General features: G+C 49.7%; 1 protein-coding gene across 5 annotated transcripts in view; it reads right to left on the bottom strand.

Annotated features, from left to right (window-relative positions):
- The window catches only part of TBX18 (T-box transcription factor 18), a 53,045-nt gene extending 37,324 nt beyond the window's left edge, over window positions 1-15,721 (bottom strand). The window contains exons 1-5 of one of the 5 annotated variants that reach the window (XM_080389372.1): window positions 12,984-15,721; window positions 10,862-12,641; window positions 9,902-10,085; window positions 8,235-8,336; window positions 5,149-5,320 (exon numbers count right to left, since the gene is read on the bottom strand). In XM_080389372.1, the coding sequence (XP_080245498.1) occupies window positions 5,149-5,320; window positions 8,235-8,336; window positions 9,902-10,085; window positions 10,862-11,129 (726 nt within the window). In that variant the 5' untranslated portion in view covers window positions 11,130-12,641; window positions 12,984-15,721. Of the gene's footprint in view, window positions 1-5,148; window positions 5,321-8,234; window positions 8,337-9,901; window positions 10,086-10,861; window positions 12,897-12,983 lie in introns of those variants that run through there. The other 4 variants (XM_080389373.1, XM_080389371.1, XR_013928462.1 and 1 more) reach the window with 4 other exon arrangements.
- Window positions 15,722-16,233: the final 512 nt, after the last annotated feature.

Genomic DNA, 16,233 nt, shown 5'->3' with positions numbered 1-16,233 from the left:
TTTTCTGCAAACACCCAGCAATACCAGGGGAGATACTGGTGCAACAGAAAAAAAAAAAATCCTCAAGGAAAGCTCTGTTCCACTGTTCAAACCCACCATTATTCTGTGCCTTGCCATTTGCCTGGGTGCCACTGAGCGTGCCACGTTCGGCTCCCACCTGGATTACTTTACCCCACCAACTCTGCAGTGCAAACTACCGCTGCAGATACGGCGGGTTTGACCATACACAACAATAAGCTGGGCAGCTACCAACAGCTCTGCCCATGTATCAGAACAAGTAAAGTCACACCAGCGTGGAGATGAACACCTCCTACTCCTTATCTAGGTGGCTATTACAGCTAAACTGATCCTTCTTGTCTCTTAAGAGCAACATGGCTTGGCTCTGTGCTATACTGAAATTTTCTGTGCTGGCACACTGTTAGACAATTAGCAAATCCACAGCAAGAAATATTTTTTTCCTTGATTTCATAAGATGCCTTGTACAATGGGATCTTTGTTAATGATCAGGATGCTGAATTCTAAATAAATAATACATAACTGCAGAGCCCTGGTGAATTAAAGAGCAACACTATGAAGACAGGATATAAAAGGAGGGGCAGATGCAACACCCACTCCAAAAACCACTTAGCTCTATTACTCTAAGCATCACCTAAAGCTACTGTGAAAAAAAAAGCTGAGGAAAAGGAGATTCCAGCTTTTCGTTTGCAGTGCTTGCACATTTAACAGCACGGATGGGATCTAACAGTTTAAGTGTAGAAGCAGCAACTTTCCCTTCGTACCCTTAAAAGCCAACAATAAAAAAACCCAACCAGAACAAGTCCCACCAAATGCCAAACGTGAACTGGCACTACTTTCAACTCACGGTTGAAGAGTCTGCCTCTCTCTACAAACCCCTCACAGGGGAAGACCAAAACACTTCATGGGGGAATAAATGTTTCCCGCCAAAAGCAAAATTACACTTTGACCACAGCAGCTGTCAAGACATCGCTATCAGTTGGAAGCGCCACAGTAGGGAGACCACAGGTAGGCAGCAGAGCAAGGCAACAGCCCGGCAAAGCAAAGGCGACCAAAGCACCTGTGCAGACACACAAAGCTGGGTTTACCTTTGCAATGTGGCTTTTGAGAAATGCTGCTGTGATGAGGCCTCAGAGCTGACCATGAGCTTGGGCACCAACATGGCACAACCATCACAGCCAGAACAAGCGAGAGGCCAATACCTTTTCGCAGGGGAGATACCAATCCTCCAGTAGCTCAGCAGTGCACAGACTGCACAGTCACCTCCCCACCACTGGCATGGTCCTCATCTTGCTGCTGTGTTTGCCAAAAATCCTCCTTTCATCCTCCTCGCAAAGCCCATGCGTTCAGGCTTTCTGCAGTCAGGGAAGTATGTGGGGCCGAGGAGCATGGACTCCCTCTTCACAAAGACAAAAACTGCAAGTGCAAACGCTGATGTTTCCCAGCTTTTCGTTGTGACAAGAACATATAACTACCCATTGACTGTAAGCAGAGCTCACTACTTAGAGCCAAGTCTGGGCAGAGTAACAGTGCGCCTCTGCTTCCAGCCTCACCCCACTTTCAAATAGGAAAAAAAAAAAAAAAAAAAATCAGCCACCAAGGAACAATTAGCACGCTAACAGCCTCATTTTCACTAGAAGTTAAAAGATGTTCCTCTGCATCAAAAAATACTCAGCTGAAAAGCATGGAAAATAGCATCAAAAATACTCTCCCCTCCCCCCCCCACAAATTCAGATTAATAACTGCATCAAAATAGAAAAATCAGCCAGCTCTAACCAGCTAGAGGGAGAGACTGCTTTTACAATGCAGCACTCACTACACAGATGAGAGATGCATGAGAGCCGTTAAAAAAGAGCACCGAGACCACGCACTTCTGTCAACTGCAAAATGCAGGTTTACTTTTTCTTAGCATCGAAACTCTGATGAAAGACACAAATGCCGCAGTATGTGTCTTCACGATGCCATCAGACCTTAACACCTCTGTAAGCACACCATCTTTCCAAAGCAAATTCACCGTGGGACTCCCTTTTGAGATTAAAAACGCACGAGGGAAACATTTCCTTACAAATTTTGCTTGATCTCCTCAGCCTGCAAGTGGAACTCATGTATCAGAGAGTGTCCTACGTGCAGATGTACTTCAAAATCTCTCTACGGAACAGCGCTATAAAATTACGTTGTCACAAACTCCCACTCAAAATACTGATGAAAATAGCAGCAGGCAGCAAGGCGCCCGGAAAGCGTTCGAGCAGCAAAGCAAGTCGTCTTAGAGATGGCTGATCTCCTTTCACAAGAAGCTAATTCCAGCCCAACGCAACGCAAGGGGAGCTGGCTGCCATGAACTATTACCGCAATATAAATACTGCACAGGAATACTACCTTAGCATCTGTTTACAAATACCACCCCCATTTCCACCGACATGGGCCACTTCTCTCACTGATTCTGAGAGTTAATACCCTGGAATAGGATAATGGGCTCTGGGCTGATCTCATGAAAACTCCCTACCTCAAAGCCTGCAAGATCAAAACCTAGCCCTGGGATTTTAATACAAAAACTCTGCAAATGCTTACACCTCTGAGGAGCACGGCCAGAATAAAGGAACAATTTCAACAACTATTAAAGCCCCGCAATTAGACAGCATGAAAAGCACACCCAAAGTACAACAGCAAAGCCCAACACTGCTTGAACTTCTTGGGGGAACAACGGCAGAGTGTAGAGACCCCACTAAGGCTCCTCTGAGCCGCTCTGCCTAAGCAGGAGGAGAAAAAAAACAACTTTCTAATAATCTAAAATACACCTCATCTCCCATACAGGGGTGGGAGAGTCAGAACACCTGATGTAAAAACAAGTATTTGAGGGACAGTGCAGCCTTGACCCCTAGATCTCCTAATCCCCCATCCCTCACCCGGTACCCTCTTGAGAAAAATGGTTCCTTCCTGCTTATGAGAAACAATTGGTTTTTATATTCATCAAAAATATGATTATTCGTTTTCCATTATTGCTGGAGGCATTCAGAGGCTACATAGCTTTTTCAATACAGCATTCCACACTACCATAGCTTTAAAAGAAAAAATGTACCCATTGGAAGAGACACTTTTCTGCTTTCTGCTTTTGCCTTTTCTGGTAATTATGAATGACATGTTTGCAATTTCCCAGATTTGAGAAATATGAAATTATTTTACAGTCATCCTTCTTTTGTCCTTTTATTTTAATACTTAAATTTCCATTTTGGGGAGGAGGGGTGCTGCCGTAGCTCTGAATCGGTTCAATGTGTCTCAGATCACTGTACTAGGGCTTTGCTTCACTAGTTTCCAAATCCAAACACTTAACTAAAGACCAGAAAATTTATATCCCCCCACATTATGAATAATGGTGTGCAGTGTACACTACACAGGTTTCAGTGCAGAATAGAAACAAAGCTAAGATCTGGGATGGAAAAGTACAGTAATATAATTCTCTGCATAGCCGAGATTTTATCACAGGGCAGTTTTCGACTGCAAGTGCTTGGGTGGACCACAGTACCCACGTATCGCCCCTCTGAAACGAGGGAGTAGAAAAACCAGCTGGCCTGCTCTCTGTTGAAAAAGCGACGTTTTACCCATTTGCATCCACTTCACTTTTTAAAGCCCTTACGATAGACTCAGGACTCAGAGAAAGCAACTCCCACTCAAGAAGAGTCACAAATACACAAATGCTGGGGAAACTAAGGGAACTACTTGTGTTAACCTTCACTCAAATGGACGCTGCTGAATGAGACCCCATAACTAATTCTGGAAAGAAGTGATAAAAAATGTCCTCCTTACAAGCCTAAAGAAAAGCACTGCTAACTTAAGAGATGTGAATACCCTCACGTTCTTTTTAAGGACGAGTGCAATTAAATTATGAACAGTATTATATGAAAGCGAGGCTTTTTACCCTTGTTATCACATTCGGTAGCTCAGTCTAGCCAGTTTCCCGTATTCCTGCCTCCGTAACATAAACAGTTGTAGCTCCTGCACACGTTAATCTCCCTTGCAAACACAAATGGGGGGGAAAAAAAATCTTATACCTAAACTTGGAGTATGTATTGACAAAATATATGACTTAATGTCACAGAGTTACAACCACACTGAAAGATGCATGTAGTATCTTTGTACTCTGTGCCAGGTACGTTTCCTTTCACTCCCTTCCATGAAGGAGAAAGTATCCTGGTTAATACATCGGGCTACACTAAGGACAATGGAATCCACATCCTGTCTCAAAACTCGCCTCCAACATCTTAAAACTCTGCCACTTGGAACTCGATGCTCCTTCTGAAAGGAAGCCAACATTTGCCATTTATTACAGGATTTTTCAAAATTAAAGACTTCACCCTGACTAAAAACAATTCTCATTTTTAATTATTTCCTAAGGTGTCAAGCAAAACTATTTTAGGCGTTGGTGGAGAGATACTGGCTTACATCTGTCATGTTTCAACAGTTTTGAAGAGAAAAGGAAATATTAACATAACACATTTTGTCACATTAGATAATGTCATAACTAAACAATTTAGAACTTGCAAACAGAACACTCATACTGCATACGTCTTCGCCAGTTTTTTCAGAAGTAATGAGCCTCAGCTGTGAAAGGGTCTTGCTTCATAAGGTATGTAATAAATCATTATCGGAGCGAACCCAGCTCCCATGTTGTTCGTTTTTGACTGCAATTCTTAACACCTCATGGGATTTCACACAAATGTTTAGGTTAAGAAAATAGTTAAGTGTATTTTTATTCACATGAAGTTATTACACACTATTAATGTTTCTTCTAGCCACTTGTGAATTTCAGCGTCCTTTTTGATCGGAGCAGAAGTTGCAAGCAACACACTCAGTGGGAAAACACGAGAGCAATTCTGCCCCTTCGTATTAGGCAATTTAGCCTTGTAAATTCTTACTTTGCAGAAGGAGTTCTGTTTTTGAGGGGGGAGTAAAACAGCAGGCTCTAATAAGCAGTTAATTATTGGAGTAGAAAGTAAGCAGATTTTAGATCTGGACACTTAAAGTTCCAAAACAGCTTTGAAAAGTCAAGCCTATTTCTGGCACCCTGAAGCTGTACGTCAGTCCCTCAAGGCTGAGCAATGTGCCTACATATAATACTGCAGAAGAGCAAGTACTCACATGCCCTTGATCATCCAGCTCATTATTGGTAAGCTTCAGTTTGTCAAAGCTGATCACTTGTCTCATCCACGTCTCCCCAGAGGCGGGTGAATCAGGGTGAATGTAAACACGAGGTGGTACCGGGGAGTCAGCATTACCAGCCACCATCCACTTGGAGCTATGATAAACATACCTATAAAAAGAAAACAAATACCATAACCACAAAACCTGAAATAATTTATCAGACCCATTCAGTATTCATAAATTCAGGCCCATACATACAGCAAGAACCCACCAATTAACAAAACATGAAAGGGCAATAAACGTGGGGGGGGTTTAGTTTGAAAACATAGCTGTGGTATCTGCAAAATTAAGGTTTAAAACCATGCTCTGGTCTGACCTTAGTCATCTTAAAATCAGGAACAGTCTTAACACTACGCTTCCACACTGAGCTTTAAGCTGGTGTCAGTTCATTGATTGCTACAGCTCTGCTCTGAATAAGCATCAGCAAACAGGGAAGAATCTGGTCCTTCATTTATCAAGTTGAGTAGTGATTCCATATTTGGAAGATTTAACATGTTGAGTCTAATACAAGAGTCTATAAATAAAGCTATTGAAGGGAAAGAACATTATGATTGGGAAAAATAATGAAACTATGTCAAACTATGCTCTTGCTATTTCTGCAAGACCATATTAATTGTCTTGGATAGTATTGCAGAAAGGCTTAAAAATGAAAAAACACAGCCCATATTTCTTTTGATAGGCCAACGCTGACAATGTAATTTTCTAATAAAAATAGTGCCTGCTTTGGTAGAAAACTTATTTTGAAAGCAGACACTTCACAGGGCAATTTAAAGCACACTAATTAACACCTTCAAGGTACTTTTTTCAAGTACAGTAAAATTCAAGTAATCCAGCTGTATTTTTTACTAAAAACAAGGCAGACTTTATCAAATCGTATGTTTGCACAATTCAGTTCCTTATTAGAAAAAGCCAAAAGACAAAATGGGACATTAAAACAAAATGATCCAATACATGCATCACTCTGTACAATTCATATCAAGCTGTACAACTAAGATCTAGCATAGTGGTGAAGCTCTCTCCTGGAAACAAATTATCAACCCCAGATCCCACAGTCAACTGTTGTACCATTTTTCATTTATGTTATATTTCTTGGTTTATACTAAATACATGCTTTCCCTACAAAAGTAAATAAACTCACAAATACACATAACAATATATTGAGCAACAGCTTAAGCTTCCAAGTATTTACAACAAGGTCCAATTTTGTTAGAAACCTAGACCTAGACATAGTTTTCTTCATTTCCATCTAGTTTTGCTATCTGCTAGGACAGCTAAAGACTAGGCTCCATGTGGCTGCTATTGTATCTTTCAAATGTAAAGATCTCAAGACAGTCTGTGAAGCCACATGAGCAACTAAAGTTAAAATAACAGCCAGCAATAAAAAAAAAATAATGGATTGCACAGTGAAGAATGAAAAGCGGCATCAAGTAAAACATGCAAAACATTAATATGGGAAAGGAAGAGGCGTGGTACTACTACCACGAATTACAGAAATTTAAATTTGCCAACGAAGAAAATACTGCCCTTCGCACAACTTCTGCAAGTGACTTCAGTTATCTGGGCATCACGTATCGCACTGGGCAGACAGTGCAGCTCAGTATGACCGTATTTTTTTTTTAATGAAATTATGTTTAATGAACTCATATCCAATAGAAATGTTTTTTACTGTGAGTATTAACGTTTTTATTCAATTTGGAATAATTACCTCACTTTATAAGAGTTAAGGAATTGCTCAGACCTTCTAGGAACTGTATGTTTAGACTGCGAAGTAAATGCACACATGCAACAGAAAGCAAGAAAAAAGGGCTTTCATTTGAGCTGCACTGTACTGGTCCAAAGAAAAAAACATTTCTTCCCTATGGTACAGTCAGAAAAGCCTCTCATAACTGCACGTACTGGACATCCTCAGCACTGGTACCTGCACCTGGTTGAAACCCACAAAATCTAAAATGGTCCTAAGAAATGTCTTCTACACCACACGAGAAAAGGACAAAATTGCAGTCAATGAGGTAAGGACATGCAAAAGCCACAGGGCAGTTTTTGCTTAGGAAACCAGGCAGCATTCCTGCAGAACCAACCTTTTAGTCTTAGCCTGAAATATTCCTGGTTCTACAGTTAAATCTGCAGTGGTTTTCCCTACATTATACTAAGTATAGGGTTGAAACAATCAAACCAGCAATTGGTAAGGACCTGATCCTGCCTCCACTATACTACTTGGCCAGGCTCCTCCTGGCTACTACGGAGCATGGGATCGCATCTGTAAAGTAAGACCTACAAAACGCCTACAACTGACAATAACTGCTGCGGGCCCAATCCTGCAAACATTTCTACAAAACCAGTGGTCTCAGCGGAGTTCAACTAGCTCCCTCAAAACACAACTGCCCTCAAAACACTAAGTGTCAGCACATAATCCTTACTTTGAAGTGTTAGAAGAGCAACTACTTTTGTTCCTCACATTATTCTTCAGACAATAATGACATTAATTCTTTAGAAAACAGTAATTAGAAACATTACCCTTTTGTGAATCTAAGTGAACAAATATCTAAGTGATAAACAGCTTTTAAATTACTTTATATGATCAGTTTGAAGTTTGATCAAGAAAGCTTACATGCCATTGAATCAGACATCCATACTATTAATGTTATTAGTTAATGTTAATGTCGTTTATCACTAGGAAAATCTGCATTTTCATATTTATTTGTTGATCTGAAATAATCGCCAATGACATGATAAGGAATAAAATATGGTAATATTTCCTGACCACACTTAGAACTGAGAGCCAAAACCTGAGCATCTGCCCACAGTGCATATGCAATATAAAGCAAATGCAAAAAGAGCCTGAACAGAAATTGTAGTTGGTTTTGCATACCTAGCACAATTTTATTTTTTTTAAATACACTGGGACGAAAATAGGAATCTTCAGGAGAGTTAAACAGGAACTTCTGATAATTTATATAGTGTTAATGGGTTTTTTCCAACTGCCAAGCTTGCATCGTATATTTATTGCCTTAAAGTCACCATACCTGTATCTTTTGTTATCCACTGGCACAATATCCATAGCAATATAATACTGCTGATGTGGGTCTAAACCTGAGATCTTCACTCTCATTGCAGGAAACATCCGCCTGAACATGGAAAGAGAGAGGTCATTTTTAATATGAAACAGACTCGGGGACGGTTGTTTAGGAAAGGCAACCAGTTCGTGGGATTTTTCTCGTTCTTCCTTTTAGCCTACAGAGTCCTTTCGGACGATTATAGTTACATAGCCATGAAATGGCCCATTCGATATGTCAAAACAGATTTCTAAAGTGCATTTACTCGAACAATGCTTCGTATGTTTTGGGATACGCTTTGGGAGTACAGCTATTACCACATCATTTCAACTTTATTGTTAGACAGTAAATCATTCGGGTTTGAGACCCGACTTTCGCAGTACACGCATTTAAAGCCCGTTTGAGATATTAGCTAGAAATCTATTTCTGGAGATGTGCAAACACCCCCTCCACCCAGGAAGCCAAATACTTACAGAAACGCAAACTGCCACTGAACTTTCAACCTGACAGCAGCCAACGGTGCTATCATTTGTGTAGCAGCAAACTTGGAAAGCTAAATCCACGGTGATACAATTGTAACACCGCAAAGAAGCAGTTATACAAGCCAACGTGCCACGCTGTAACCCAACAATATGGTCTTTATTGAGACGGGACTTCCTGTCTGCAACTTACTAAAGGTGAAGTGCAAGAGCTACTCTGTCTTTGAAAGGTATAGTAAAACTTCTTTATTGAAAGCAGAAACGAATCTACGAGGTAATTTAAAAAAAAAAAAAAAAAAGCAACAAAAACACACACGCACACACAAAAAAAAAACAAAACCAAAACCGTCAAAACATTCAAGATTTAGATCTTTCTGAGGAGAAATCGGAGTAACTAAGCGATGCGCTGGTTTTAGCATAAAAATGCACTTTTTAGCTCACGTTCGGCATGCCTTTGATCAAGAAACTTCATTGTTGAAGGAAAAAAAAGGGGGGGGGGGGGGGGGGGGGGAAGAAACGTCCTAGGGACAAGCTAACTGCAAGCTACTGAAAGGTCCTTTTCTGTATTTTATAAACCTGAAAGCCATTCCAGTTTATTCAGCATTTTCTGCCGTTCTAGAATACATGTATGTGTGCGTATATACGTATAAATCAATTAAAAGTCGCTACTGTAAAGAAAATCCCCATCCCCGTTATTCCTGCACAAGCAGGAGGGCAAGCCTGGCCGCGGTTAACTAGTTTTCGCTGTAATTTCAGTGCACCTGTGAGATAAAGCAGAAATTCCCCGGCCGGACCCTCTCCAGACAAACGTTGCTTTGTGCCGTCTGGGGCTGCATTTCAATCATTAATAAAGCCCCTCTGAAAACGCGGACGGTAGCATATGGATCGAATAAAATATGTTTTTGTGATTTCTAATAAATTCAGATACTTTGGTGCTACCCCAGGTTGTTACCACCCGCATTCCCCTGGAAAGGGGGACGCGCTTCCCCTCGGAGGACGCGGCGCGCCCCAAGGAGCAGGACGCCCGCCCCGCCGCGCGCCCCCGTGCCCGCCCGCCGCCGCCACCTGCCTCGTAACCCCGGCGTCCCCGCGCCGCCCGCTTTGATGTGCCCGCCCGCCCCGCAGCTCCCGGGCGGCGGCCCCGCGGGCGCCCGTTACCTGCCCGCCTTGGTGATGATCATCTCGGTGCCGATTTCGTGGAAGCGCTTCCAGAGCTCGGCGCCCTGCAGGTCCACCCGCGGCGCCTGCGGCGTGGCCAGCGGCGAGCCGGGCCTCGAGCCCTTGGCGGAGCCGCCGGGGGAGGCGGGCGGGGAGGCCGCCAGGAAGCCCTCCTCGCAGCCGCCTGCGGAGAGAGCGGAGAGCGGGGGAAGCGAGTGGGGCCGGGGAGCGCGGACCTGCCGAGCGGAGGGGCTCCCTCAGCCCCAGCCGGGCCCCGCCACCGCGCCGGGCCCGGGCCTGGGCCGCGGCCTTGCGCACCGGGACGGGGGACGACCCGAGCGGCGAGAGCGGCTCCCCGACGCCGAGCTCGGGGCGAGCCGTGCTGCGCCGCGCCGGGCCGGGTCGAAGCGGCGGGCGGCGGGTCCGCGGTGCGAGGCCGGCGCCGCGTTTCGTTTGGGCGCGTTTAGCGTGACCGCCGCCGGCCGCGGCCTCCTGCCCCCGCGGCGTGAAAACGCGGTCCCGTCCGTGTGCGGTCCGCTACGGGCACGGATACACGTCTGCTGCGTGTGTCTCTACGCGCACACAGCTGCCCACACACTCGTAGCAGTTACACTCATACATGCACTGTACAAGCGCTGCTCCCCCTCCTCGCAGCCCCCGGCTGTTGCTCCACCGCGCTGCGGCACCGCCAGCCCCGCTACAGGCGCCCCGCTCCCTGCCGGGCCGCCGGCCGTGCCCCGGGGCGCGCCGCGGATTCCAACCGGCAGCGCCGGCAGGAGCAGGCACCGGGGTGCCCGGGCCGTGCCGAAAGGCAGAAGGAACAACGTGCAGAGAGAGTGCCGGCTGCGGCTGGGGGAGCGGGGCGCCAGGGCCCGGCCGGCGGAGCGGGCCTCCCGGCCGGCAGTCGTGGCGAGAGGCGGCCGCGGGCAGCGGCGGGGCGCGGAGCGGAGCGGCACTCACCGGCGGGGGCGCGGGCGGCGCAGCCCAGCTCCATGTCGCCGCAGGTCCTGCCGGCGGCGGCGGCCACCGGGGAGCTCTTGGCGCAGCAGCCGCTGCCCCCCTCGTCCTCCGCCGCCTCGTCCTCGCCGCCCAGCTTCCGTCGCTTGAGCTGCCGCGGCGGCGGCTGCTGCTGCTGCTGCTTCTCGGCCCCGATGAGCGCCTCCACGGAGAAGGCGTGAGCCTTGAGACTCATGGTCGTGCCGGGCGAGGACCGCCGCTTGTCGGCCATGCCCGCCCCACTACAGCCCGCGCATCCAGGCGCGCCGCGGCCGCCGGCACCGGCACCCGCGCCCGGCCCGCCGCGCCGGCCGCCCTCCCGTCCTCCCGACCGCGCAGGCAAGGGGCTGGGGCTTTTCCTCCCCTTTCTTTTTAAATCCGAGTTATCAGCCAAGTTTTTTTGGTTTTTTTTTTTTTTTTTTTGGGGGGGGGGTTGGTTTTGTTGTTTTTTTTTTTAAGAGAAAAAAAAATCTATTCCTTTCTGCAGATGCGCTCCTTCTCTCCCCCTCCTCCTCCTCCTCCTCCTCCTCCTCCTCCTCCACGTTCTGCCCCGTCTGATGGGCCAGGCAGGACTGACATGGGTAACAAACGCTCTGCGGACACAAATTAGGGCTTGTAATTGAAATTTGTTGCCTTGATCTGTCAGCACTTCCAGGCAGGAGACCGGTGGGAAGAACTCGCTCATTAGTGTCACTGCGGCGGCGGGGGCAGGGCGGAGCCGCGGGGCGGGGGCTGCCACGGCCCGGCCGCCCGCAGCCCAATCAGCGCCGTTCCGGCCCCGCCGCCCCGGCCCCGGCCCCGCCGTCCCGGCCCGCCGCCTACCAGGGGGCCCCCGCCGCGGCGGCCGGGCGGGGGTGGGGGGCGTCCCGCCGTCCCGCGCCCGCCCCCGCCGCCCCGTGCTCCCCAGCCCGCGGCAGATGCACCCCGCAACAAACGTTAACGAGACTCCCCCCCGGGGTTCGGGGGACCGGGCTGGCCGGAGGCCCCAGCTCCCTCCGAAATGCAGAGGGAAGGGGGGCCCTCCCGGGGCGCTGCGTTTCGCTCGGGAAAAACCGTTCGGACTTAAAAAAAATGACGTTGGGCCCTTTCTTGCTGTTAGAGATCAGTAATTATTGGTATTGTTCAGCTGCCGCGCCCGGAGATTAATCGCGTTGTTACTCAGACGCTGGCCGCAGAAGGGCTTCAGCGCAGCATCCATAGCCCCCTCTGAACCCAGCCCATTAGGCGCTGAAGCTGCAATAAAAAGAGAATTAAACCGAACCTTGTATGAACATCCATGCAGCCAGCCGCAGCAACTTTAATAATAATCATATTCAGGTGCATAGAATAGTTAGGGGGAAAATCCTTTTGTATCTTTCCAGTGAGTAAAACTATAAAAGATTTGGAGCCAGATATTATTTTCTTTGCATGCCCAGGGAAATGAAAAAGCTATTGAGGTTTTTGTTGTATTTTTTTCCCCCTCTCTTTTTGGGAGATAATTTTGTTCCCTTCCACCCCACCCCACCCCCCCCACCCCACCCCCCACACACAGATCTGAATGGGGTGACATGCTCCGTTGAAGGAAACAGAGTAGAAATCCTCCTTCTGTAAAAAATCATGAGGCAAATTTCACGGTTTCGGATCTCGGCTTCGGTTCGCTGTTTTGAGCAGCAGAGACAAATTCGCGGTGCGCTTCGTCTGTGTCACAGCCTCGGAGGTCCCGTTCGGGCCGTCGAGTGGCACAGCTGAGATTTTTGATCATAATCTAAAAAGGAAAGAGTTACCGTTTAGGAGACGTAACCGTTCCCACTATCGCATTTTACCTAGCCCTAAAATGCAAATTCTTCCCTAATTTCAACAGCTGCTTCGTCAGAGAGTCTGAGGAAGGGGCTGATTAATAAACGTACTCTAGAGATAAATTATCACCTCAAATAAGGTTATCAGCGTTAAGATTGTAGAAGTGCTTTCCAGACGCGAAAATATAGGTATGTGACAGATAAATACTTGATTAAAGAAGGGGGGGGGGGAACCCCAATCAAAAAAAAAACAAAAACAAACACTACCAAAAAAACAAACCTCACCACGAAACCGCTGCAGGAGCACTAACCCTCTCCACATTGGGAGAGATGGCAATTTGTCTGAGAAAAACTCGTCACCACGAAAAAAATTCCCCTGCAGTGGCTGTCGCTGTGAATCGATAGGAGAGCAGAAAATGCCTAATGCCTGTCACCGACGAACAGTGCTGCGGAGTCAGTTTATCTTTACATTAAATCTGGGACATATTAACTGTTCCGTGGTCTAAAGTCTGTCTGCTCTGCCTGTTCCAGCCGTGATTGAATCTGAAGGAAATCAGATGTGCGGGAGTGATCGAAACGTGCTAAGCTAGAGGATCTTGCAAGAGTTTAAACGCCACCGCGGTGGGGATGAGATCGATAGGGAGAGGAAGGAAGGAAATGGATGTTATCTGTCCGAGGGCTCTCCGGCAGCCTCCCCGCCCGCCCATCTCCGACGGCACCTTCCGCGGCCCCGCTCCGCGCTCCCGCCCGCGGCCGCCGGGCCCCACCCGCGCCACCGCCACCGGTGCGACGGCCCCGGCGGGGCCCGCGGGAGCAGGTACCGACCCCCGCCGCCGCAGCGGCTCGGGGGGGGGGGGCGCGGAGGAGCGCGGGAGGAGGGGGTGCTCCGCGGCCGCGGGGCCCGGCGTGCGAGCGGCGGGGGGCGCGGGGGCTTTAGGCCGAGGCTGTGCCGCTGGCGGAGCGCGGCGCGGGCGGCGAGAGCGGGGTCGGCCCCGAGCGGCCGCCGGGACCTGCCGCGGGGGCGGCTGTCCCCCGCCTCCGCCGGGCTCACCGCGGCGCAGCGCCGGCGGGGACGGAGCGGCGGGGGTCCCGGAGAAGCCTCTGGGCACGGGGTTGCTGGCACTGCTCGTTTTATTCTTTTCCCTCCCCCCAGAGCCGACCGCCGCGCTTTCCGGCGGCGGAGACCCTGACCCCTTGCTCCGCACCGCGCCGCTGCGCGCAGCCTGCCCGTCCTACGGCGGATGGACAAATCGCCCGGATTATTTTTTTCCGGGAGGGTGGTCGCTTGTTGTTGTTGATTTTTTTTTATTTGCCAGATTTCTGTAGGTAGATATGTAGCATGCTGTTTTCATTTCTCGACCTTTTAAAATAACTGGGTGGATTTAAATTTATCGAACAACCTGTGATCCATATGTCTGTCCGATTAATTTTTTTATAGGATGATGAAAGAGAGAAGAATCTATATATATAGTGATCTGCTAATGGAATAATATATATATATCCAAAACACCTTTCTGGGGTTACTTTTATTTCCGGGCTTTAAAATGCAGTCCGGGTTTTTAGGCAGTTGGGTGAGGCGCTATTTATTTGATGCAGGAGAATCGCATATTTAGATTTCCTGGGGGGGAAAAGGGAAAAAAGAAAAAAAAAAAAAAAAAAGAAAAAAAAGATGTTTAAACTCTTTTCCATTAGAAAGATATTTTCCTGCGCTCCCTTCGAAAATCTCGAGTGACATTTAGGGGGTCGTTATGGCCATGTTTTGCCACTCACAGTGTGATTTCTGCAAATCTTTTCGAACATTAAAGCCGGGTGCCATCAGAGAGTAGAATATCCACAGCGTCCTTTTCTCTTCAAAGACAGGATTTTCTGTAACTTCCCAGCAGGGGATCATAGGGGCGGTAGCCAAGGAAAACATTTATATCATTACCCGCTTTTTCCCCCCAGTGAGCCTAATCGCTTCACCTTAAGGAGACGTGGCGCTCAAAACTGACAGCAGGTAGCGGACGGAGGCAGTCAGTCAAACATTATCAACTGGAGAAAAATTATAGACGCCGGCGAGGAAACGGCATGTAACTCCCCCGTCCTGTGCATCCCACGCACACCTTCGCCCCGTGCCTGTCCCTTGCGCTCCTCGGGTGCTGCTGCGAGGGAGGACCGGGGGTGCTGGGGGCGAATTAGCACTTCCAGCCTTCCTGTAACTGGGTGGGAGCACGGCAACGACTCTCCCCGCGATACACATCACCTTCAAAACAGGCTTGAGAGGAGGCTGAGCGTGGCTTAAATTTAGAAGAGGCAGGAAAGCCCCCCTCAGCCCCCCTGGCCGCGGCCGGGTATTACAGCCTGCCCGTCCCGCTCTGCCGGGGACCCTGCGGCTGGGCTGCTCTCGCGGCTTCCAGGCGGGCTGCAGCCCGGCGGGGGAGGTGGCACCCGGGAGGCGGCAGGGCCGGCCGGGGAGGCGGCGGGGCTCCCCTCCGCTCTCCGACGAGGGCGGCCCGGACCCTGCCTCGGCTCGTCTGCGTCGCCTTCCGCGGGCGCGTAATGAGCGCGGTTCACAGCGAGGGGCGCGGGCGGCCACCGCTCACCCCGCGCCGGGCCCGGGCCCGCGGAGCCCCGGCGACCCTGGCTCAGCCCCCGGTACTCGTCCCGGGGCCTGCTCCGGGCGCACTGACCTAAGAGCCCGCCCGACGGGCTGAGCTCCGCGGCCGGGCAGGGGCGGGAGGAAGCGGGGCCGGTTTCCCCGACAACCGCGACACCCTGGGCTCGACCTCCACCGGCGGCTCCCGAAGCACGGGGACGGCGAAACCGAGCCGGCCCCAGCCTCCAGGAGCAGGGCGCCTGCAGCATCCCGCTCGGTGCTCCTCGGTGCTCCTCGGTGCTCAGGAGCTGAGGAAAGGGAGCCGGGCCGGGCAGGCGAGGGGGACCGGCGCGCCCTCCCTGCTCACGCGGCCATTTGTCGCCTGCGGTGACCCAGAGTTAACCTGGACCGCAGGGAGCCTCGCCGCGGCTGTAGCCGGTCGCCCCGAAGCCAAGCCCAACCTGCCGACAGCGCGGCCGCCGTGTGAGTGAGAGCAGGGCTTTCGGCGCGGCGGGCACGTTTTGCTCCGGCGGAGCGCGCTGCGCCGGGCGGCCGCGCACCGAGGAGGCGAACGGGTCGGGGTCGGCCCGCCGTGCTCGCCGACGGGGCGCCCGGGACGCCAGCCAGGCGCGGCCGTCCCCCGCGCGGCGGATACCGGCCTTTCCCGGCGCATTGCACCGAGCCCCTCGGCCCTGCCGTCTTTACCGGCCGGTGTCCCCGCAGCCTCAGGTCTCGTTGTAAAACTGCGGAAAAAAATGTTCGCTCCCCTGCTGCGGAGTATAAGTAAGATCAGCGTACAGAAAGAAATGCGCAGCCAACCGACCGGCTTTCCAGACGGGTGAAAATGATGAGGAATCGCATTAAAGAACTGAAAACACAGTTTAAAGGCACCCGTGTTAAAATTGTAAATATTCTGGTGATTGCGTTTTATAGCGCTTAAATTACTACTTTAATTTGGAATTACGCAGCCTCTGTTATGAACAATT

Source organism: Falco punctatus (assembly GCF_963210335.1).
Source record: "Falco punctatus genome assembly, chromosome: 5".
Classification (NCBI taxonomy): Eukaryota; Metazoa; Chordata; class Aves; order Falconiformes; family Falconidae; genus Falco; species Falco punctatus.
This window is presented reverse-complemented; position numbering and strand designations above follow the sequence as displayed.